The following is a 24,942-nucleotide window of genomic DNA, read 5'->3' on the forward strand; positions in this document are numbered from 1 at the left end:
TAGAACAAATTAATAATGCTAATACTTAACAATGGAAACCAAAACTGCTAATGTTCAACAACTTGCGAAAATAGTTTTCATTTCAGTTGTGAAGTTTAACAAATAACTTTATTATGTTTCAGCATCTTAGATACTTGTACTAAATAGCTCTTATCAGTTTTCGAGTTAGTATATTTCAAGCATCAACTTTAAATAAATTCACGCGTACCAATACGACTTTTATTTTGTCTCGCTTTTATTTCTGCTGCTAGGGAATGCGTGTAGCAGACAGGGCGCCGCGTGCTGTGAGCCACGTTCGGCAACAGCGCCGTCTGCCCGCCGGAACTGTCAGTACCAATAACTCGTCTCATGGACTATAGATGTAATTGGCATGGTCTACAGTTTCAGAAAAAATCCACTAGATGTGCAATATGGTGTCCATGCAACAGAAGGCATATTGTGTTATTGAATTTAGTCATACTCAATCAGTGATTGCAGTTCAGCGGGCGTTTCATATTCGATTTTGTGCTAAACCACCATCACCAAAGAACATTCGACAGTGGTATAAACAGGTTGAAGAAACAGGGTGCCTCCGTAAAGGCAAGAGTCCTGGCTGGCCACACGTGCCTGAACAAACAGTGGAACAAATCCAATGAGAATTTGAGCGGAGCCCCCCCGCAAGTCTACGTGTCATGCTACCCGAGAACTTGCTTTATCACGCATGACAGTGTGGCGTGTTTTACGGTGTTGTTTAACCCTCAAACCATACCGATTACAACTGGAAAAAGCTCTTCAAGATACTGACAAAGTGAAGTGAGTGGACTTTAGCAATGCTATTCTAGAGGACATGGAAGATGACACTTTTATGACACGGTTGATATTCAGCGATGAAGCAACTTTCCATATTAGCGGTGAGGTTCACCGTCATAATGTGCGTATATGGGGGCTCGAAAATCCTCATGAAACAATGCAAAGCAAGGTTTAGGGACCCTACTTTTTTAAGGAAGAAACTGTAACACGACAATCATTTCTTGCAATGCTACGGAACTGGTTAGTCACACAACTTGATTCTGACAATTTCATCTATCAGCAATATGGGAGCACCACTGCATTGGCACAACAATGTGCACAGTTTCCTCAATGCCAATGTGCCTCAACGTTGGATAGGGTGTACAGGACCGCGAGATCAGGTTGGTTGGTTGGTTTGGGGAAGGAGACCAGACAGCGTGGTCATCGGTCTCATCGGATTAGGGAAGGATGGGGAAGGAAGTCGGCCGTGCCCTTTCGCGAGATCAGGCTTTACACTCTTGGCCTCCTAGGTCCCCTGACTTAACACCATGTGGCTTCTTCCTGTGGGAATATGTTAAACAATGTGTTTACATTCCTCCCTTACCTCGTGACATTGATGGACAAAACCCAGAATATCAGATGCCGTAGCTTCAGTGACAGAAGACAACACACTCAGTTTGGCACGAATTCGGCTATCGGCTAAATGTCGACCGTACAGCAAATGGAGGACATATTGAACATTTATGATGGATTTTTATAAACTTCTGTCTTTTCTGAGTAATTTAGTATGCAATTTGTTGGTGTTAAGCCCTTCTTCCAAATAAATAATTCTATTTAAAATCGGGTCATTCTTTTTGGGACACCCTGTATATTAAAACCGTGATTTACTGCATTGTAGTCTGGCACATCTGAGCACTTGAATTCAACTGATGTAATACTGTAATATTATTCTCAAAAAGCTTTCTCCCCTTGTTTATGGTAAACAGTCTGAAAGGACATGCTTGTCTTGTGTCTGCTTAACTTGTCATTTCACTTACTGTTTTAAATGAAGTAAAATGACAGTGCTTGAAAACTAGAAACAGACATATTTGTACCAATAGAAAAGGTTCAAAAAGTAATCCAAATCATCTGAAAAATGCTTCAATTGGTAAGCGGAAGCCAGTTAATCAATACATTTTGTAAAATGAGCGTGTTTTGATAATAGTGAAGAAAAGGCCAACTGTACAGCACTTGCACTGCCGATTAAAGGTTTGTTCAACTTAAATATTAAACAAACACAAGTAGAAACTTTAAATGTTTGTTTTTCGAAAACAACATTTTTCAAGTTGGTGGAAGCTATAACACAAGAATTATACATGTAATCACATTATACCTTTTTGTAACTTTTGAGTCGGCATTTTTTCCACTGTAGTACTTTGGATGTTTGTGGCATATTTTAATTTTGATTTTTAGTGCACATCTTTTTAATAACTTTTTTGTCAAAAAAGTTAACTTTTATTTCAGAGTGCCGCCATTTTGTTAAGAACCATTTTTTAAAGTACCCCCTTTAGACAATATCATGTTTCAAAGCAGTTTTGGAAATTTTTTTCTAGATCCAAAAGTGTGGCATTCAGAGCTCCCACCAACCACTCTCACAGTCCATGAAGGCCTTCTGTCAATGTCATGTAATGTCCTCTGGGTGCAAGATTTTTACTTAAAAGAATACATAATACAGCGTTAAGGGTGTGTAATAATGGTCTAATGTCAGTTTTGTATTTGTTTGTTATTTTATTTTTAAAAAATCATGAATATCAGCTCCAAAATTGAGTGTCACCTTGGTCTACCCCCTCAATGCGCAGGTAAAGTGAGCTGAAACAAAAACTGGACTTTTAGTGTTTCGCGTAAACACTAGAGTCAATGATACACTATGGTTTTGTTTACCGTCATGTCACTGATTGATTGAAAGCGTCAGATAGATAGATAGATAGAGAGATAGAGAGAGAGAGAGAGAGAGAGAAATTATAATTTGAAAGAGTAACACAAAGTCTCGAAAGCTAGTGCAATTATCTGATCTGTTTCATCTGTCTATGTACCACACACCAATCATCTGCAGGTCACAGAATGCCTTTACTAGTTTTTGCTTGTTATTTCCATTAGCCATGTCAGTTATTTGTTGGAATTGAATGAAGATAGGCACAAGGAAGTATGACATTACAGAAAATAAAATGTGCACAATACCAGTTACTACATAGATGATGAATTTGATTTCCAAACTTGTGAGACATTCAACTCCCCCAAGCCAGTGTCACACAACATTATACTGAATAAATTATTATGCACACCAGACAGCACAGAAATTAATGGCAGCTGTTTCATAACCATAACCAATAATACTCAGCAAGAGGTGGATAGAATTGTTCATGTGACAACTAAGAACTGAAACACAAAGCTTGGTCACCTGAGTCAAGGTAACATTTTGAGTTAATGACTGGTCCACACAGTTTACACAACATAAGGACAGCGATCCTGGTTGTCAATAATGCACTGTGTAGGTTAGTCATTTAATCATTTGCTCATGAGACTTTTCTCGTGGCATAGGTTGGGTGCACTCACCTCAACCAATTGAAGGCTCTCTAACGACTAACTGCAGCCCTTCATGTGGCCAACCTAATGGCAATAGGATATTCCAGGGCAAAAAATATCCAAGCTTCATCTGGTGAACATTCTTGGGAATTTTGAAAGATTTACTATGCCAACATGTTCAACCAATGTGAATACACAAGTAACAAAAAAATATTAACACTCTCCTAAATGTCTTTAAGTGTTCAAGGTCATAAATATGTCTATAATTTTTATAGTGTATAATGATGTGATGTCACAATTAAACCTTGCAGACTTCACACAAGGACAAATCACCAGTGTTCATCTGAGCATATATGATAAGTCACAAATCTACTAATGGATTTCATGTGAAGACTTTGTCTAGTTTACACAATAGCAGAACCAAAAATAAATTTATCAATACACAGACAAACATCAAAGAAGCCTTACACGAAGACAATGCCATGAAAGTGACAGTTCCAGAGAACACAATGTCAACAAAACCAGTGCATCTGGAACTGCAGGAACAAAACGTTCATGGTAGTGTCACATGTGCTGTAAACAAAATGAATTCAAAGCAATGGTGCAAGGAGCACAAAATCTTAATTAACTAACCAATGTAAATATGTAATCTAGCCTGAAACACCAAGTTTTGTGCCACTCCCTAAGTGGGTTGCATTTGCATGTGAATCTATCTATCAGATAATTCAAAATGTCGTCTTCAAAATGAGAAGTATCTTAAGAACCTCTGCAGTGGTTTAGACAATCATATCATGATTTTCAGTTGATTTTATCCTGAAAAGATAATTGGTAAGGCCTGTAAGACTATTGTAGGTGATTGTTCAGTCAATGGAGCTTGATTTCTAGCAGTGGATTATATGTTCAAGATTATCACCCCCCCCCCCCCCCCCCTTCCGCATCCTCCAGAAACATCCGAGCATTCAAAAGCTAAACAGTCCCACATATTATCAGATATTCTGCTTCTGCCCATGACTGCAGTCAATCAGTGGACTTTGTTGCATCATGATTTTGGAACTTCATTTTGTGTTGGGTCATAAACACTATTTGTTTGAGACTTTTCTCATTTTGGCCTATATATCCCACGCAATAACAATGCCAGTGAAAATTTTATATACTATTAGACAAGCAGCTTACATACTTAAGAGAGAATATAGAAATCTGTGAAATGTTTAAGTCAGAAGCATCACTGTCTTCATGCAGAGTAAATAAACTGAGAGCTTTCTTTAAATATTAATTAAACCTGAAATACAATGTGAGGCTGATAAAGAGAAGTTATCTTTCACAACAGTCACACAGCACTGACCATACCATTAGCTCCTGAATAGCATTGGGTGGAATGAAACTTGGCTAGAGTGCAGTCATGTCAGGCACAGCATTTCCAGAAGTATTCCTATGCATGCATTAAACTACAGTAGAGTTGCTGAGTTCAAGTGTGTTTCTCTACTCAGTCACAATCCTGGTACTGTTTGCAGTTTTTTTTTTTTTTTCAGTTTTGTGAGGCTAAGTAAACAGTGTTGATATTGTAGTTTAACAAATGCACTGACTTTCAATCATTTTCTCTGCATTGAAGACTGAGGCCTCGCTGTGCACTTGCCCCACAAAATTCAAGAGTGGGGCAAGTGCACTCTAATTTGTGGGGAACGTGCACAGAACTGTGCTCTTGCCACATTTCTGAATTTGCATGGGGAAGTGTGCAGCAAGGCTAAAATGTTGAACAAGAATAAATAAGTCAAATAAAATTCTCAGTGAATAAAATTCTCAGGTTAATGTATACTGTCCTTTTAAACTACTTTCAATGTTTTTAATTAAATATACTCTTTGGCAGGACTATTCTATGGGGAGAAAGGTGAGAAACTGTGTAAGGAAAACCAAAAGAGGAAAGCTGTATACAGCAAGAGATCTAGAAGCTGCTGTGGAAGAGGTGTAGTCTGGCTGAATGAATATATATTGCACTTCTAAGATATAGAAAGTACCATCATTTACATTAAGAGACCATTTTAAAGGTAGAAGAGGGGCCAAATCATCCTCTCAGGGTAGCTCAATCATGTTTTCACCTGATGTTGAAAAGAGCATGGCAGAAGGAATAACTGAGATGAAAAGTACAGTTTTGGACTGTCGAGACAGGAGTTTTTGTCAGTGGAAGGCAAGTTTGTTAAAAGTAACAAACTGAAAACACCATTCACAAATGGCAAAGCAAGCTATTATTGGCTCTATGTGTTAATGAAATGCAATAATTTTTGCATCAAAAACACCCCCAAAGCACTGAAGTATGCAGAAAAAGTTGTGCGGATCCATTCATTACCTATCCCTATTTCAACTTCCTTGAAGTTACAATAAAAGTTGTTGTCCTTGAAAATACACAAAATATGATTTTTAATTTAGACGAGACAGGGTTTGCTAGGGATCGCTCAAAAACTAAAGTTGTGGGGGGAACAAGGTTACCTTCCTCAAGAACAAGAAGTTTTCCAGAACAGGATAATATTTAAGTTTTGCTTAGTGTATCTGTGAATGGAAAGCTTCTGAAAAAGAAATTTTTTCTGGACTTTCTTACGGAGCCACTCCTGATGGCTGGATGAAAGCTGATGTGTTTGAGAACTTTTTCTAGAAATCATTATTACCATTACTAAGAGGATATAGGCCTGCTATTCTAATATGTGACGGCCATAAAACACGTATCTCTGAAGTTGACAGAAATGGCATGGCATATAAACATCACAGTTTTAATTTTTCTTCCTCATTCATCCCACCTTCCCCAGCCATTGGAATTAAATGTGATGAAATCTGTAAAAACTGCCAGGATATAGATCTCATTAAGTGCAAAAACATAATATTGGCCAGAAGATGAAAAAAATTAACATCTTAAGTCATATGTCGGCAAATTTTGAGTCATCTGTTAACCAGGCAGGGTTTCAAAAAGAAAGAATTCATCCACTCAAAAACAATGTGATTTAGGAGGACATGTTTGGTCCTAAAGCTCTTCAACATTACAAAGTAGAGCACCCAAGGACCATTTCACAAGTATTATCCACTTATTCCATTGATGAACCAACACCCTGTGGGGAGCCCTCAAAATCTACCCAAGCTGTTCTTTCTTTTAGCAGTCAACCTAACCTAAGCCAAGCTATCAGCTCAGGGCAAAGAAAAACAAATCAGGACTTTTTAGAAATAATTCACAGCCATAAGATATAAAATACAGAAAAGAAGTAGTGAATAGCCAAAGGGTCAAAGGTAATAACTTATGATGTAATGCATAGGAGGCTTATAGTCTGACAAAAGGAAAAATAAGAAAGTGAAAAGTTGAAATAAGACCAAAAAGTTCAGAAATTACTAAAAAATGAGACTAATAGGATGGTCAGAAAGAAGATTGCAGAAGAAACTGTATAAAGAGAAAAATTATATAAAGTTCATTGGAATCACATGATTATAACAGCATCAGAGATTCCAATGTGGATTACAGCAACAATCTTTCAGAGGAAAGTGTGGCACAACAGAAGGAAGAGAAAACTGTATCAGTGGAAGCTGTGGAGAAAGAAGCATAACAGGTGTATGATTTGGCTTTGAAAACTGTAGAGAAGTTAACTACGGTTGACAGGGCAGTAGTGAAGTATGCTGGCAAAACCCAAATGAGATACTACCACACCCCAGAGTAGGAAAAAGGGGGGACATGACCTTAAACATTGAATTCTTTAATTCTGATGCGCAGTAATGTATGTTACAGTATATTTTGTCGTTATTTATCATTTGGTAAAACTACTGGTACTTTGTTCATCATTGTAGTACTTAAAGTGACAAGATTTGTTATCACTTGTAATTTCCTCCTCTATTGTAAGCTGTATTTTGTGTAAAGATGTACATCTTGACCCTTTTGACAACCCTTTTTTCTGATGAAGAAAGACTATCATTAAAATATATTCTTTGCCTCAATAAATCTTGTTTTTGATGCTATATATTTTCTTGAGGTCCACAAGCATTGTGACACATCCGAGCACAAAAGTTGGTAACTCAAAAAGCTTTAAGCCCACTTTGAAGCTTCAGCCATAAAAATAAATGTCAGGATATGTACCACTGGGCACTTGCTCCAGTATCACTGCCAACTAAAATGAGATGTTCACAGCCACTTTAGTGGGGTAAGTGCACAACTAGACATTTTTAAAGAACTTTCATATTCTCAACAATAAATGCTTAACAAAACCAACTATCGAATATATATCTTTAAAAAGGACAGTCTCATTACCACAATTCAGGAAAATATACTGATATAACTATATAAACAAAGGCTTCGACTGTGCATGTACCCCATCTTATGTTACCAATAACTCGTTTAGTTTCCAGAAACAATTCCATTTATTGATTGAAATTTGTATCTTCTCAAAAATTTTGCCTTTTGCACTACATACACATTTATTTCACTTACGGTAATCTGTGCTGTCTGACTAACTTCTCAATGGAGTATCAATGAAACCACCCACTCTGTTAACATAGTAGTTTAGTATTGGTGACACCACAGGTAAGTGTCACACTACAAATGCAAAAGTTTCAGTATCTGTGCCCATTCAATCCTTGGGCTTTTCAACATACTTATCTTGGCACTCACCACTGGAAATGCTTTCTGTATGTTAAAAATACCAAGGTATGTATAATGGGAACTGTAGTTCCCCTTATAGCTGGCTGGACAAGTTGGCTTTCAGTGCACGAAGGCACGGACAGCAATCTGCAGAAAATATGTACCTTCAACATGACAATGTAACAGCCTATCATTCCCCAAGTCAGTCAGAATGATTTGAGGAACACTTGACAGACATGAGGGTGGTTGTGTGGGTGCCCAAATCACTTGACCCCTCTCCTATAGAGCACAACTGGGGCAACATCGAGCAGAATATGTACCCTTGGACATACCTTTCAACATTTCCTATGAGTTTTTGGCAACAGTTTACCATTCATGCATTAGGACAGCTCACCAACGCTTTTGGTTTCTCATAGAGTTCACACCATGATGTATCATAACCTTTGTCTACATCTACATACATATTCTACAAACCAATGTGAAGAACATGGCACAGGCTACTCAGTGAGATACCATATGTTAGTGTTTCTTTCTGTTCCAATTAGATATGGTGCATGACTGCCTAAATGCCAATGTGTGCACTTTTTTTAATTTTGTCCTCACGGTCTCTAGGGGGTGATATGTAGGGAGTGAAAGAATATTCTAGAGTATTAACTTCATACTGGTTCTTGAAATTTTGGAAGTAGGTTTTCATAGGAAAGTTTGCACCTATCTTCAAGAGTGTGCCAATTCAGTTTTTTCAACATTTCTGCTTTACAGCTACTTACATTATCTATGTCTATAGTTATTGGCATTGAGAAAGATGCACTGCATCAGCTTCTTTCATATTCATGATACTTTGTTAATAAACTACATACACATACACACACACACACACACACACACACACACACACACACACACACATAAAATTTTGTCACGCTCGATTCACTTTATGCTAACAGCTAATAAAATTACTAATTTGTCTGTATCACTCTTAATCAGATGCATGTCAAGAAAAGTATATCCCCATCATCTTACAACACTGACTAGCACATTAACATTTTTACAAGTTAGTAAGACCAGTACATGTCTGATTCTGTAAAGAATCAAACTCCCACGTATAAAACAGCTTCAGATGTCTGATCACTTTACAAATAGGTTAAAGAGTTAAAAATATTTCCTTTTAAGAATGTAAGTGAGGAAAAGCTTAGGGACAATTTGAAATTATATTTAAAGTTTTTTGGAAGACACTAAGTGCTCTCATTATGAAACACTGGATGAATATAGTCTGGAAACTTGTGCACCATTTTATTCTAAAGCTGGTTTTTCAGGCATCACAATGTTCACAATGTCATAGCTCTTGAACTATCTGTTGTAAAATGCTATAATTTTGCAGCCACATTAAGTGACACATGTAGAGACTGTGTGCAAAGCAGGTTGTGAATAGTTTTAGTAGCAATGAAGTAACAAATTAAAACATCACATCTGATGTTGAAATTTTACTGTATACCATTTTAAGAAAAAACTACTTTGTCATGAGTCTAAATATCTAAGACGATGTACCTCCCAGTGCATGGGTCATAAAATGATATAATTTTGCAGGTACATTCAGTGGTATATGTGGATACTATCTGAAAACTGTGTTGTGAGGAGAGTTATTAATAAAGAAGTAATCAATTAAAACATTATGCCTGATGCTTAGGTTTGACTGCACAAACATTGAAAATGTCGTAAGTGATAAACTTTTTTTCCTTTCATCATTTTGTGGAAGGTGTCAGCAAGAAAAGGTTTCATAAAGATTTCAAAATACGTGCAAAGTTTGTCGGAAGTCGCTAAGTGCTCTCATTCTCAAATACACGATGAATGAAATCTGGGAATTTGCACGCTGTCAGTTACGCTGTCTCACAACAAACACAGAGATTCTAACAGTAATATTTGTCTTATTGTGTTAATAGCATTTTAGCAATACAGATGTTTTTGTGATAGGTGTAAGAAATTATGAATGTAGCAGTTATGTTGGCAGCTTTAAAAATTAAGTAAGTTTAAGACTGCCATATGAATAAATTTACTTACCACCTCTCTGGTATCCACACTGGGTCCGATCAAGTTGCAATCTATGGTAAATTGTCAATGGTTTGTTTCTTGATAAATAAAAAAATATAACTATACGAACAAGGAATTCTCCCCATCCTCGTCTCACAAGATGGAAGGGCGGTTCTCTAGAAACAGTCAATATATGAAAAGAAACCAGCATTATCTAATGGAAACAGCTATAAAGAGAGTCATAGTAAACTTTGAAATTTTAATGTACCTCCATAATACGCAACAGGCACATACGTGAAACATTAAATACAGAATGTTACTGTACCTCCACAATACGTGACAGGCACGTATGTGAAACATTAAATACAGAAACATTAGATAAATACTGTAACCTTTAATACATCAAAAATAAAAATAAAGTGCAATTTAAAATTACTTAAAGATTACAAATAAAATTTTCTTACAAATTTGATCCATCACTTATGAGGGAAACTCCCATTGCACCCTCGTCAGATTTAGTGGTAAAATGGCCCAGTGGACTGCCCGTCAAAACCAGAACACAGATCAAGCATGAAAACAAGAAGTAGTTGTACCGAACTGTGGAAAAATAAGCAAAATAGAAACAGTGATTGGGCCAAGCTCAAGATGTGTTACATCAGGCAACTCAGATGAACAATGACCTTGCGATCGTGTGGTCATAGTGTTGGACTGCAAAGCGGGAGATCCGTGTTCAAACCTCTGTCATGCCCCATTCTTTTTCACAAATTTATGAACTGTTCATCCGGTCACTGGCAGGTCTGTTCTCCTTCTGTAGTCTTGGCAATTGTCATACTAAACATTGGTTATAGAATATGAGTCATGTGGTGAGACTATATTACCATTGCAAGTAAATGTGATGAATAGTGAGAGCAGGCGAGATGCCGCATAGATCTCTCACAGAAATGAAAACAACTAACACACAAGTGTGAACTACATTACAACAAAGGAATTCAGGTGCCAAAACTTCCAAAATGGAACTCAAGAGCAATAATGTGTTACTTGTGTAGATCAGATCGGAGGTATGTACTGGAGATCCCTTCATTACACGTCGCTGTTGCAAATGGACATTACACCAAGATACATACACAAATTTGAATACAGCAAACAGACACATCAATGGAGAGTTCATAATTGGGGAGGGGGGGAGGGAGAGTTGGCAGGGAAGGGGGTTGGGCGGGGGACGGGAAGAAGTGGGGCACGAGGGAGGTTTGAATCTGTAACTTCCCCTTCACATTCCAACACCGTGACCACATAACCACAATGCCAAAATCATTCAAAGTCACTTGATGTTGCCCATTTTAATGTTGGAACAATCACTGTTTCTATTTAGCTCCTTTTTTCCACAGTTCAGTACACCTTCTTCCTGTGTTCATGCTTGATCTGTGTTCAGTTTTTGATGGGCTATCCTCTTGCCACTAAATCTGAGGGGGGGGGGGGGGCTGCAATGGGGAGTTTCCCTCATTAGTGTTATATTGCTGCAATATTAACAATAGAAAGTTGAAAAATAATTCTACTCTCCAATGGCTAAACGTTGTGGTCCTAATCATTCATCATTATTTAAGACTGATTATGCCTTTCAGTGTTCAGTATGGAGCATAGTCCCCCTTATAAAATTCCTCCATGATCAACCATTCAGTGCTAACATTGGTGCCTCTTCTGATGTTAAGCCTATTACTTCAAAATCATTCTTAACCGAATCCAGGTACCTTCTCCTTGGTCTACCCCAACTCCTCCTACCCTCTACTGCTGAACCCATGAGTCTCTTGGGTAACCTTGCTTCTCCCATGTGTGTAACATGACCCCACCATCTAAGCCTGTTCGCCCTGACTGCTACATCTATAGAGTTCATTCCCAGTTTTTCTTTGATTTCCTCATTGTGGACACCCTCCTGACATTGTTCCCATCTACTAGTACCTGCAATCATCCTAGCTACTTTCATATCCGTAACCTCAACCTTATTGATAAGGTAACCTGAATCCACCCAGCTTTCGCTGCCATACAACAAAGATGGTCGAAAGATTGAACGGTGCACAGATAACTTAGTCTTGGTACTGACTTCCTTCTTGCAGAAGAGAGTTGATCGTAGCTGAGCGCTCACTGCATTAGCTTTGCTACACCTCGCTTCCAGTTCTTTCACTATGTTGCCATCCTGTGAGAATATGCATCCTAAGTACTTGAAACCATCCACCTGTTCTAACTTTGTTCCTCCTATTTGGCACTCAATCCGTTTATATCTCTTTCCCACTGACATTACTTTTGTTTTGGAGATGCTAATCTTCATACCATAGTCCTTACATTTCTGATCTAGCTCTGAAATACTACTTTGCAAACTTCCAATCGAATCTGCCATCACAACTAAGTCATCCGCATATGCAAGACTGCTTATTTTGTGTTCACATATCTTAATCTCACCCAGCCAGTCTATTGTTTTCAACATATGATCCATAAATAATATGAACAACAGTGGAGACAGGTTGCAGCCTTGTCTTACCCTGAAACTACTCTGAACCATGAACTCAATTTACCGTCAACTCTAACTGCTGCCTGACTATCCATGTAAAGACCTTTAATTGCTTGCAAAAGTTTGCCTCCTATTCCATAATCTCGTAGAACAGGCAATAACTTCCTCCTAGGAACCCGGTCATATGCCTTTTCTAGATCTATAAAGCATAGATACAATTCCCTGTTCCACTCATAACACTTCTCCATTATTTGCCGTAAGCTAAAGATCTGGTCCTGACAACCCCTAAGAGGCCTAAACCCAGACTGATTTTCATCCAATTTGTCCTCAACTAACACTCGCACTTTCCTTTCAACAATACCTGAGAAGATTTTACCCACAACGCTGATTAAGAGATACCTCTGTAGTTGTTACAATCTCTTCTGTTTCCATGTTTAAAGATTAGTGTGATTACTGCTTTCATCCAGTCTGATGGAAACTGTCTCGACTCCCACGCCATTTCAATTATCCTGTGTAGCCATTTAAGACCTGACATTCCACTGTATTTGATGAGTTCTGACTTAATTTCAGCCACCCCAGCTGCTTTATTGCACTACTATCTATCGACCATTTTCTCCACTTCCTCAAATGTGATCCTATTTCCATCATCATTCCTATCCCATTGTACATCGAAATCTGAAACATTACTGATCGTATTTTCACCTACATTGAGCAACTCTTCAAAATATTCCCTCCATCTGCCCAAGGCATCAACAGGATTCACCAGCAGTTTTCCTGACATGTCCAAAATACTTGTCATTTCCTTCTTACCTCCCTTTCGAAGACTGCTAATTACACTCCAGAAGGGTTTTCCAGCAGCTTGACCCAAAGTCTCCAACCTGTTTCCAAACTCTTCCCAAGATTTCTTCTTGGATGCTGCACTTATCTGTTTGGCTTTCTTTCTTTCTTTCTTCAACATAACTTTCTCTGTCTACCTGAGTTCTAGTATGTAGCCATTTTTGATACGCCTTCTTTTTCCTTTTACAGGCTGCCTTGACTGTGTCATTCCACCAAGCTGTTTGCTTCATCCCACCTTTACACACTACTGTTCCAAGACATTCTTTAGCCACTTCTAGTACTGTGTCCCGGTACCTTGTCCATTCCTTTTCCAATGACTGTAATTGACTACATTCAACTAACTGGTACCTTTCTGAGATCACTGTTACGTACTTGTGCCTGTTTTTCTTATCCTGAAGTTTCTCCACTCTTATCCTCCTACATATGGACCTGACCTCCTGCACTTTCGGCCTCACAATACCATTATCACTGCAGATTAAATAGTGATCAGTGTCATCAAAGAATCCCCTGAATACATGTGTGTCCCTCACAGCCTTCCTGAATTCCTTATCTGTTATTATATAGTCCATGACAGATCTGGTTCCCCTGCCTTCCCAAGTATACCGGTGAATGTTCTTATGTTTAAAAAAGGAGTTTGTGATTACTAAGCCCATACTGGCACAGAAATCCAAGAGTTGTTTCCCGTTTCTGTTGGCCTCCATATTCTCTCTAAATTTACCCATAACCTTTTCAAACCCTTCTGTTCGATTTCCAACCCTGGCATTAAAATCATCCATGAGCAGAACACTGTCCTTGTCCTTTACTCTAACAACTACATCACTGAGTGTGTCATAAAAACTATCCATCTTATCTTGATCTGTCCCTTCACAATACGAATATACTGACACAATCCTAATTTTCTTGCTAGACACTGTCAAATCTACCCACATCAGTCGTTCGTTTGCATACCTTATTGCAACTACGCTGGGTTCCATTTCTTTCCTGATGTAAAGCCCTACACCCCATTGTGCTATTCCTGCTTTGACTCCTGACCGGTAGACCTTGTATTCTCCCACTTCCTCTTCTTTCTCACCCCTTACTCGAATGTCACTAACAGCTAAAACATCCAACCCCATCCTACTTGCAGCCTCTGCCAGCTCTACTTTCTTCCCAGAGTAGCCCCCATTAATATTAATAGCTCCCCATCTCATTACCATTCATTTGCCGAGCCGTATCTTAGGAGTCCTTGGTTTGTCAATTAGAGGTGGGACTACGTCACCTCCAAAGGTCCGAGGCATTTTGCTCTGATGGTTGCCAGCATCATATTTAAAGTACCAGGGAAGCAGGTTGCTAGCCTTACTTGCCCTGGGTCCCATCGAGTTTTACCCCTAACAGTTGAGGGAATAACCGGTGGATTTGGTAGTCTTTGCCATCTGAGCACAAAGGTGACCACGACTCAGAATATGTCCGAGATGCCCATCCTTATTCCAAAGTAATTGGTATCCCGACTGTCAGGACCACTTATTTGGCCACTCATACGTTGCCCATGGTTCATGAACTAGGACATGACAACAGGAACCCACACCATCAGTATGAAATTACAATGAAATGAAAACCCTTAGCTGCTTACAGGCTTTGACATATGTCAACGGGGACAGATGAAAATGTGTGCCCCGACTGGGACTCGAACCCGGGATCTCCTGCTTACATGGCAGACACTCTATCCATCTGAGATCTGAGCCACAGAGGATAGTGCGACTGCAAGGATTTATCTGTCCCCGTTGACATATGTCAACGCCTGTAAGCAGCTAAGGGTTTTCATTTCATTGAAATTTCATTCTAACGAGCTGCATGGTCACCGACGGTATCTGTTCTTTCAGACATGTCCAAAAGAACATATACCATCTTGCATATGGCTCACCGGCCATTTGACCATCTTCTTCTTCTGTGCGGATGCACAAACAGAGCCCGAAGTCTTACAGGAATCGGCAACACACCACGAGTAATGAGTATAATGGGCGGGGGCACTAAGAATGTAGTGAGGGACAATACGTTGAGAATGCAGGTCTCGCGGGAGGCATGCCAGAGGTAAATCCCTGCAGTCGCACTATCCTCTGTGTCCTCGGTGGCTCAGATGGATAGAGCATCTGCCATGTAAGCAGGAGATCCCGGGTTCAAGTCCCGGTCTGGGCACACATTTTCATCTGTCCCCGTTGACATATGTCAACACCTGTAAGTAGCTAAGGGTTTTCATTTCATTGTAATTTCATTCTAATGAGCTGCATGGTCACCAATGGTATCCATTCTTTCGGACATGCCCGAAAGAACAGATACCATCTTCATATATACATTATCAGTATGTTGTCTCAAAACAAGAACAGGAGGGTATATTATTAAATCACCAGTTTGCTAAGTCATGGTTGCAAAATACTAACAAATTATTTACAGAGGTATGGCAAGATGTAGAAGCCAACCTAAGTAAAGCTCAGCTTGTATTACACAGAAATGCTGGAACGTGTGAGGCAATACTGATCACATATACTATCTTAAAAGATGGAGTTAACAAATATCCTGCATCTATAGTTTATGTAAGATTAGAGAAACAATCTGACAATGTTTACTGGAAAACACTCTTGGAACTTCTGAAGGCAGTAGGGATAAAATACAGGGAGTGAATTATTATCTATAACTTGCACAGAAACCAGACTACAACTAAAAGAATCGAACAACATGAAAGAGAGGCAGTAGCTAAGAAGGGATTGTAGCCTATCCCCCACTCTTACATTAAGAAAGCAGGAAAGCAAACCAAAGAGAAGTTTGGAAAGCAAGCTTACTGAGAAGAAATAGAAACTTTTAGGTTTGCTGATAAAGTGTAATTCTGTCTCAGACAGCAAAGGACTAGAAAGATCAGTTGCACTGAAAAGAGGTTACTAAGATAACAGGAGCAAAAGTAAAGCAATGGTAATGGACTGCAGTTTAATTAAATCAGGCGACACTGAGGGAATCCAATAATGAAACGAAACACTAAACTTAGAAGATGAGTTCTGCTATTTGGGCAGCAAAATAGATGACAATAGTTGAAGTAGGCAGTGTATACAATGCAGACTGGCAACAACAAGAAAAGTGTTTCTCTAAAAAAGAAATACTGTAACACCTAACACACACACATAAAAAAAAGTTTTGCATCACCCTGGTTCCCAGAGCTCCTGAAGATAGATGTTGACTGTGGATATTGAATCACAGACACTGTCCCTCTGACTGTTCAGAGATGTCACTACACCCACCCAAGATGTAAACAACCATGCATGACCAGTACCTACTAAATGGAGGGGGTTCGACAGCCGATCGGTTCCAGTGATTCCACCAGGAAGTAGGTACACGGCACACCTAGATGGTCAATACCACAGTTTGATCGCAACCGCATTTTTACTTTGTGCCAGGAAGGGCTCTCAACAAGGGAAGTGTCCAGGCATTTCAGAGTGAACCAAAGCGATGTTGTTCGGACATGGAGGAGATACAGAGAGACAGGAACTATCGATGACATGCCTTGCTCAGGCTGCCCAAGGGCTACTACTGCAGTGGATGACCGCTACCTATGGATTATGGCTCGGAGGAACCCTGACAGCAACACCACCATGTTGAATAATGCTTTTCATGCACTCACAGGACATCATGTTATGACTCAAACTGCGCGCAACAGGCTGCAGGATGTGCAACTTCACTCCTGATGTCCATGGAGAGGTGTATCTTTGCAGCCACGACAACTTGTAGTGCAGTACAGATGGGCCCAATAACATGCCGAATGGACCACTCAGGATTGGCATCATGTTCTCTTCATCGATGAGTGTCACATATGCCTTTAACCAGACAATAGTTGGAGATGTGTTTGGAGGCAACCCAGTCAGGCTGAACACCTTAGACACACTGTCCAGCAAATGCAGGAAGGTGGAGGTTCCCTGCTGTTTTGGGGTGGCATTATGTGGGGCTGAATTATGCAGCTGGTGGTCATGGAAGGTGCAATAATGGCTGTACAATATGTGAATGCCATCCTCCGACTGATAGTGCAACCATATTGGCAGCATGCTGCCGAAGCATTTGTCTTCATGGACGACAATTTGCACCCCCATCAGGCACATCTTGTGAATGACTTCCTTCAGGATAATGGCATCAGTCAACTAGAGTAGCCAGCATGTTCTCCAGACACGAACTCTATCAAACATGGCTGGGATGGATTGAAAAGGGCTGTTTACGGACGAAGTGACCCACCAACCACTCTGCGGGATCTATGCCTAATTGCCGTGAGGAGTGGGACAATCTGCACCAATAGTGCCTTGATGAACTTGTGGATAGTATGCCACGATGACTACAGGCATGCATCAATGCAAGAGGACGTGCTACTGGGTATTAGAGGTACCGGTGTGTACAGCAACCTGGACCACCACCTCTGAAGGTCTCGCTGTATGGTGGTACAACATGCAATGAGTGATTTTCATGAGCCATTTGTGCAAAGGAATCTTCATCCTTCCAAATATGAATTTTGTGCAAGTTCATAATGTTATCTCAAGTTAATGTGAATTCATCAGTAAATATCATTGAACAAACTGTACTCTTCGCAAGTAGTCCACCGGTACTATAGCCTGGACTTTCTGCAGATGGTATGGATGTAGCTTCTGGTGACAGACAACTCTCCACACATTAGCATGAGATTTGCTCAACAACTGTGCCACTTGACAAGAGATGAAGGATAACTACTCTTCCAAGATGTGGCTTTCAAAGGAAACTTTTTGAATGAAGTGCAAATGGCTAACAACCTCTGCTGATACCTAACACTAGACAGAAATGCAGACTAACTGGTGCAATATTTACAAATCCTACCATGTGTAAAGTAAATTTCTCAATACTTCACAGTACTACTGTAAATACAGATGACAAGCACAGAAAATATGTATTGCTGTAACCTACAAGCTACAAGTCTGGAAAAACTCCAAGCAAAAAGCACAGTTTGTAGTTGCAACTTTCTGGCTTTTCACAGTCTTCTCTCAATTGCTGCAAACATTGAGTATTTCTGTTGGGTCGGGCATGGTGGTACATGTACCTAGAAACAGTGGTCGTGGGATCAAATCTCAGTCTGACCACCTATTTTTCAGTCTTCATTTTAACCTGGCCACCACCGCTCACCTCTCAACAATGTGAGGAGTCACCAGGAACATGTGATTTCGATTCCACATTAAACTGTAGGTCCCCTTTCACCAGTTGGTTAACTGAGGTAGGAGAGGGACACTCAAGTCACTGAAGTAGCATCCAATGGAAGACTTGCACCAGGCCACTGAGCCACACAAAATTATTACTATTTCTTTCCTCTCTCAAACATTATGTCTGGTTAAAAATGGTAAGTGATGCAGGCCTTGATCAAGCGTGACTTCCTTTTAACTGTGTGGTATATTTTACATTGCATTTAGGAACTTTCGGGTAATTGAACATGTATCAATAATTACAGATTTCTGTAGTTGTATATATACGTTTGGATGTAGCTGTATTGCGTTGATGTATGGTGGATATTGTGTGGTATAACTCCTGTAGTTGATAGTATAATTGGTATAATGTCAACTTTATCCTGATGCCACATTTCCTTTACTTCCTCATTCAATTTTTTCTCTTGTTTTCTTCTGTATATTTGTTGTATTGGGTATGGATATTTCGATTAGTTGTGTTAATTTCTTCTTTTTATTGGTGAGTATGATGTCAGGTTTGTTATGTGGTGTTGTTTTATCTGTTATAATGGTTCTGCTCCAGTATAATTTGTATTCATCATTCTCCAGTACATTTTGTGGTGCATACTTGTATGTGGGAACATGTTGTTTTATTAGTTTATGTTGTATGGCAAGTTGTTGATGTATTTTTTTGTTACATTGTCATGTCTTCTGGGGTATTCTGTATTTGCTAGTATTGTACATCCACTTGTGATGTGATCTACTGTTTCTATTTGTTGCTTGCAAAGTCTGCATTTATCTGTTGTGGTATTGAGATCTTTAATAATATGCTTGCTGTAATATCTGGTGTTTATTGTTTGATCCTGTATTGCAATCTGAATCCTTCTGTCTCACTGTATATATTGCCTTTTCTTAGCCATGTGTTGGATGCGTCTTTATCAATGTGTGGCTGTGTTAGATGATACGGGTGCTTGCCATGTAGTGTTTTCTTTTTCCAATTTACTTTCTTTGTATCTGTTGATGTTATGTGATCTAAAGGGTCGTAGAAGTGGTTATGAAATTGCAATGGTGTAGCCGATGTACACTCCTGGAAATGGAAAAAAGAACACATTGACACCGGTGTGTCAGACCCACCATACTTGCTCCGGACACTGCGAGAGGGCTGTACAAGCAATGATCACACGCACGGCACAGCGGACACACCAGGAACCGCGGTGTTGGCCGTCGAATGGCGCTAGCTGCGCAGCATTTGTGCACCGCCGCCGTCAGTGTCAGCCAGTTTGCCGTGGCATACGGAGCTCCATCGCAGTCTTTAACATTGGTAGCATGCCGCGACAGCGTGGACGTGAACCGTATGTGCAGTTGACGGACTTTGAGCGAGGGCGTATAGTGGGCATGCGGGAGGCCGGGTGGACGTACCGCCATTTTGCTCAACACGTGGGGCGTGAGGTCTCCACAGTACATCGATGTTGTCGCCAGTGGTCGGCGGAAGGTGCACGTGCCCGTCGACCTGGGACCGGACCGCAGCGACGCACGGATGCACGCCAAGACCATAGGATCCTACGCAGTGCCGTAGGGGACCGCACCGCCACTTCCCAGCAAATTAGGGACACTGTTGCTCCTGGGGTATCGGCGAGGACCATTCGCAACCGTCTCCATGAAGCTGGGCTACGGTCCCGCACACCGTTAGGCTGTCTTCCGCTCATGCCCCAACATCGTGCAGCCCGCCTCCAGTGGTGTCGCGACAGGCGTGAATGGAGGGACGAATGGAGACGTGTCGTCTTCAGCGATGAGAGTCGCTTCTGCCTTGGTGCCAATGATGGTCGTATGGGTGTTTGGCGCCGTGCAGGTGAGCGCCACAATCAGGACTGCATACGACCGAGGCACACAGGGCAACACCCGGCATCATGGTGTGGGGAGCGATCTCCTACACTGGCCGTACACCACTGGTGATCGTCGAGGGGACACTGAATAGTGCACGGTACATCCAAACCGTCATCGAACCCATTGTTCTACCATTCCTAGACCGGCAAGGGAACTTGTTGTTCCAACAGGACAATGCACGTCCGCATGTATCCCGTGCCACCCAATGTGCTCTAGAAGGTGTAAGTCAACTACCCTGGCCAGCAAGATCTCCGGATCTGTCCCCCATTGAGCATGTTTGGGACTGGATGAAGCGTCGCCTCACGCGGTCTGCACGTCCAGCACGAACGCTGGTCCAACTGAGGCGCCAGGTGGAAATGGCATGGCAAGCCGTTCCACAGGACTACATCCAGCATCTCTACGATCGTCTCCATGGGAGAATAGCAGCCTGCATTGCTGCGAAAGGTGGATATACACTGTACTAGTGCCGACATTGTGCATGCTCTGTTGCCTGTGTCTATGTGCCTGTGGTTCTGTCAGTGTGATCACGTGATGTATCTGAACCCCAGGAATGTGTCAATAAAGTTTCCCCTTCCTGGGACAATGAATTCACGGTGTTCTTATTTCAATTTCCAGGAGTGTATTTATATGAGTGATTGCTTTGTGTATTTTGCTAGTTTCTGCTCGTTCTATAAAGAATTTTCTTAAATTGTCTACCTGTCCATAACGTAGGTTTTTTATGTTGATAAATCCCCTTCCTCCTTCCTTTCTGCTTAATGTGAATCTTTCTGTTCCTGAATGTATGTGATGTATTCTATATCTGAGGCATTGTGATCGTGTAAGTGTATTGAGTGCTTCTAGGTCTGTGTTACTCCATTTCACTACTCCAAATGAGTAGGTCAATATTGGTATAGCATAGGTATTTATAGCTTTTGTCTTGTTTCTTGCTGTCAATTCTGTTTTCAGTATTTTTGTTAGTCTTTGTCTATATTTTTCTTTTAGTTCTTCTTTAATATTTGTATTACCTATTCATATTTTTTGTCTGTATCCTAGATATTTATAGGCATCTGTTTTTTCAATCGCTTCTATGCAGTCGCGGTCGTTATCCAGTATCTAATCTAGTGTGTTTTCCCTTGAGTATGCTATTTTTCTTACATTTGTCTGCTCCAAAAGCCATATTTATATCATTGCTGAATACTTCTGTTATCTTTAGTAATTGGTTGAGTTGTTGATTTGTTGCCGCCAGTAGTTTTAGATCATCCACGTATAGCAAATGTATGATTTTGTGTTGGTATGTTCCAGTAATATTGTATCCATAATTTGTATTATTTAGCATGTTGGATAGTGGGTTCAGAGCAAGGCAGAACCAGAAAGGACTTATTATTATTATTATTATTATTATTATTATTATTATTATTATTTCTGTTGGAAAACCTTTCCACATACAACTGTGCAGTAGTTCTACCACTTTCATCAGTTTTGTTACATACAAGCAGTATATCAATAATTTTGTTACTTGTGTACTGCTTTATTTCATAATGCTGTCAAAAAATTTAGTGCACTGGTACACAACACAGCTACCCAATTATGACACAAGAACAAATGGCTACATGAAGGTGCAGCACACATGCAAGAATAGTGTTCTTGCACACTTTTTTAATCATCCTTACATTCATGGCTAGTAAGTTACATAAATACGAAATACAAGCTGGAGAAATACTGACTCCACAGTTCTCTAACTCCACAGTGTGAAAACTATGCATTTCCACTTGAAAAATGATCAGCTTGCACTCACACACTACGTACTAACCATAGTTGATATTCTTATGATACATCCTGTCTTCATATCCTCCGCACTGGATTCAACGGACATTTATTCAATGTTTCCAAGAATACATCTCATAGGCCAAGAATGCGACCTGACATACAGGGTGACCCAACTACGCTGTTCATCTCAGATATTTCCTGAACCATTAAAAATATCATACTCTGCTTTCACTCAAATGAGTTCTTTTTTCATAGTTATTTTAATTAAGGAGATATCAGTATGGACTTCCTTTTCCAACTGGAAGTATTTATTTATTTATTTAGTCTTTTCCAATACATAATACAATAGCAACAATAAAATTTAGTAAAATTGTAACTAATAGTAATAAAACAAACTCAGTTATCATAACCAAATCAACACTTTAAAAACCTATTTTATTACACTATTATATATCATGTGTAATGAAAATTATGTCCGCCACAGTTTCCAGGTGGTCATATTCCAAAATTAGTCCAGGAAATAGTCTGAATAGCTTTGTTATTTGCTCCAACCAAGTTGTCTAAAGTTCACAGTTCATCCAACTTTCCGCAGATTGGCAAGTGGGGTGGATCCTATAGACTGTGACATTCACAGCATTCATCAGTACCAATTGCTCGAAATTTTCTTTACTCTGGGATATGACCATCCTTCAGTGATTCAGGATTTTCCAAGTCATATAAGGTAGTTCAACACAGCCACATAATTCCTCCTTTGGGTTGTTCCATGGGCCTATTAGAAATGAGTTTAGCCACAGTTCCACTTAACATCTACATACATATGCTATACGCACTGTACAGTGCATGGTAGAGGGTATGTTGTACCACTATAAGCCATTTCCCTTCCTGTTCCACTCACAAAGTAAGGGAAAATAACTATCTGTATGCCTCCATACAAGCCCTAATTTCTCTTATCTTATGTTCGTGGGCCTTATGCGAAGTGTATGTTGGTGGCTGTAGGATTGTTGAGCAGTCAGTTTCAAATTCTAGTTCTCTAAATTTTCTCAATAGTGTACCTTGAAAAGAACACTGTCTTCCCTCAAGGGATTCTGATTTGAGTTTCCAAAACATCTTCGTAATACTTGCATGTTGATTGAACCTACCAGTAACAAATCTAGCAGCCCACCTCTGAATTGCTTCGATGTATTCGTTCAACTTGACCTGGTGGGAATCCCAAATACTTCAGCAGTACTCAGGAATGGGTCGCACTAGAGTTCTACATGCAGCCTCCTTTACAAATGAACTTCACTTTCCTAAAACTCTCCCAATAAACTGAAGTCAACCATTCGTCTTCCCCACTACAGTCCTTACATGTTCATTCCACTCTGCAACATTGTACTCAGATACTTGATACTGATTGTGACCAGTAGCACAACACTAATGCTGTATTAAAAGATCACAAGATTGTTTTTCCAACTCCTCTACATTAACTTACATTTTTCTACATTTAGAGTTAGCTGCCATTCATCACACCAATTAGAAAGTTTGTCTAAGTCATCTTGTATCCTCCTATAGCCACTCACTGATGACACCTTCCCGTATGTCACAGCATTATCAGCAAACGGCCACAGATTGCTGCTCGCCCCATCTGTCAGATCAGTTATGTATATAGAGAATAACAGTGGTCCTATTACACTTTCCTAGGGCACTCCTGAAGATAGCCTTGTCTCTGATGAACACTCAACATCGAGGACCACATACTGGGTCCTATTATTTAAGAAATCCTTGAGCCACCCACATATCTGAGAACCTATGCTTGCACTTTCATTAAAAGTCTGCAGTTGGGCACCATATCACATGCTTTTCAGAAATCTAGGAATATGGAATCTGCCTGTTGTCCTCCATCCACAGTTCACAGGATATCATGTGAGAAAAGGGCAAACTGAGTTTCGCATGAGCAAAGCTGCCTAAAACTGTGCTCATTTGTTGACAGAAGCTTTTCTGTCTCATGGAACTTTATTATATTCAAACTGAGATGATGTTCAAGAATTCTGCAACAAACTGGTGTTAAGGATATTGGTCTGTAATTTTGCAGGTCAATTCTCTTGCCCCAGCCCCTTGTATATAAGAGTCACCTGCACTTTTTTCCAGTTGCCTTCATGTCTGATCCAGAGACTGGGAAAAACCTAGGTGATCACTTTTCAACCTTTGCAGCTATTATTTTCCTTACTTCAAGGCGAGCTATGTCCATAAGCTGACAGATCTGATTTGCAAAGGTACAGCGAAGACATCCTGTAATGATACACCCTGTCTCATTCAGGGCTACATCTACTTGTTTTGCACGGAACTAAAGTAAATTCCACTGCCAGTATCATAGTTCTAAAAAGAAACATATTCAATGGTGTGTCACTCTTCCAAATCTGATTAGTAGTTTCAGGCAAACTGCAATATTTACAACTTAGGATTTGTCCATTTTGAACATGAAACCAACTGCTGTCTTATGTGTAAATGTGTGTTGTTTGGGCCACTGCAGCTTGGCACAGCTAAGAGAATCAGCTTAAAGATACACAATATTTGGAAAAAAATTAGTTTAAAGCTGACACTAATCACATTTAGATGCATGATGTTGAACCGACAATTCAACTGGAAGGCAAAGGACATGAAATGTAAGTATGAGACACCAGCTAATTACAGTGATAGTCTGGGAAAATGCAGAGGAATGTGGCCATAAACAGTTCCTCAAAATTCAGTTTATGTCATCAAGTATTTCACATGGTCACTGTCTACAGCACTACACGTTTTCAGTCACCCACAAAGGACTCCTGGACGGACAAGAGTGTCCATGAATATCA

At 40.0% G+C, this 24,942-nt stretch overlaps 1 protein-coding gene across 2 annotated transcripts in view; it reads right to left on the reverse strand.

The window, feature by feature from the left end:
- Window positions 1-24,942, reverse strand: part of LOC126469791 (uncharacterized) — a 120,159-nt gene that overhangs the window by 44,551 nt on the left and 50,666 nt on the right. For both annotated transcript variants that reach the window (XM_050097042.1, XM_050097040.1), the window contains exon 6: window positions 9,989-10,134. In XM_050097042.1, coding sequence (XP_049952999.1) covers window positions 9,989-10,134 — 146 coding nt within the window. The remainder of the gene's footprint in view (window positions 1-9,988; window positions 10,135-24,942) is intronic.

Source organism: Schistocerca serialis, chromosome 3, assembly GCF_023864345.2.
Source record: "Schistocerca serialis cubense isolate TAMUIC-IGC-003099 chromosome 3, iqSchSeri2.2, whole genome shotgun sequence".
NCBI classification, from domain to species: domain Eukaryota; kingdom Metazoa; phylum Arthropoda; class Insecta; order Orthoptera; family Acrididae; genus Schistocerca; species Schistocerca serialis.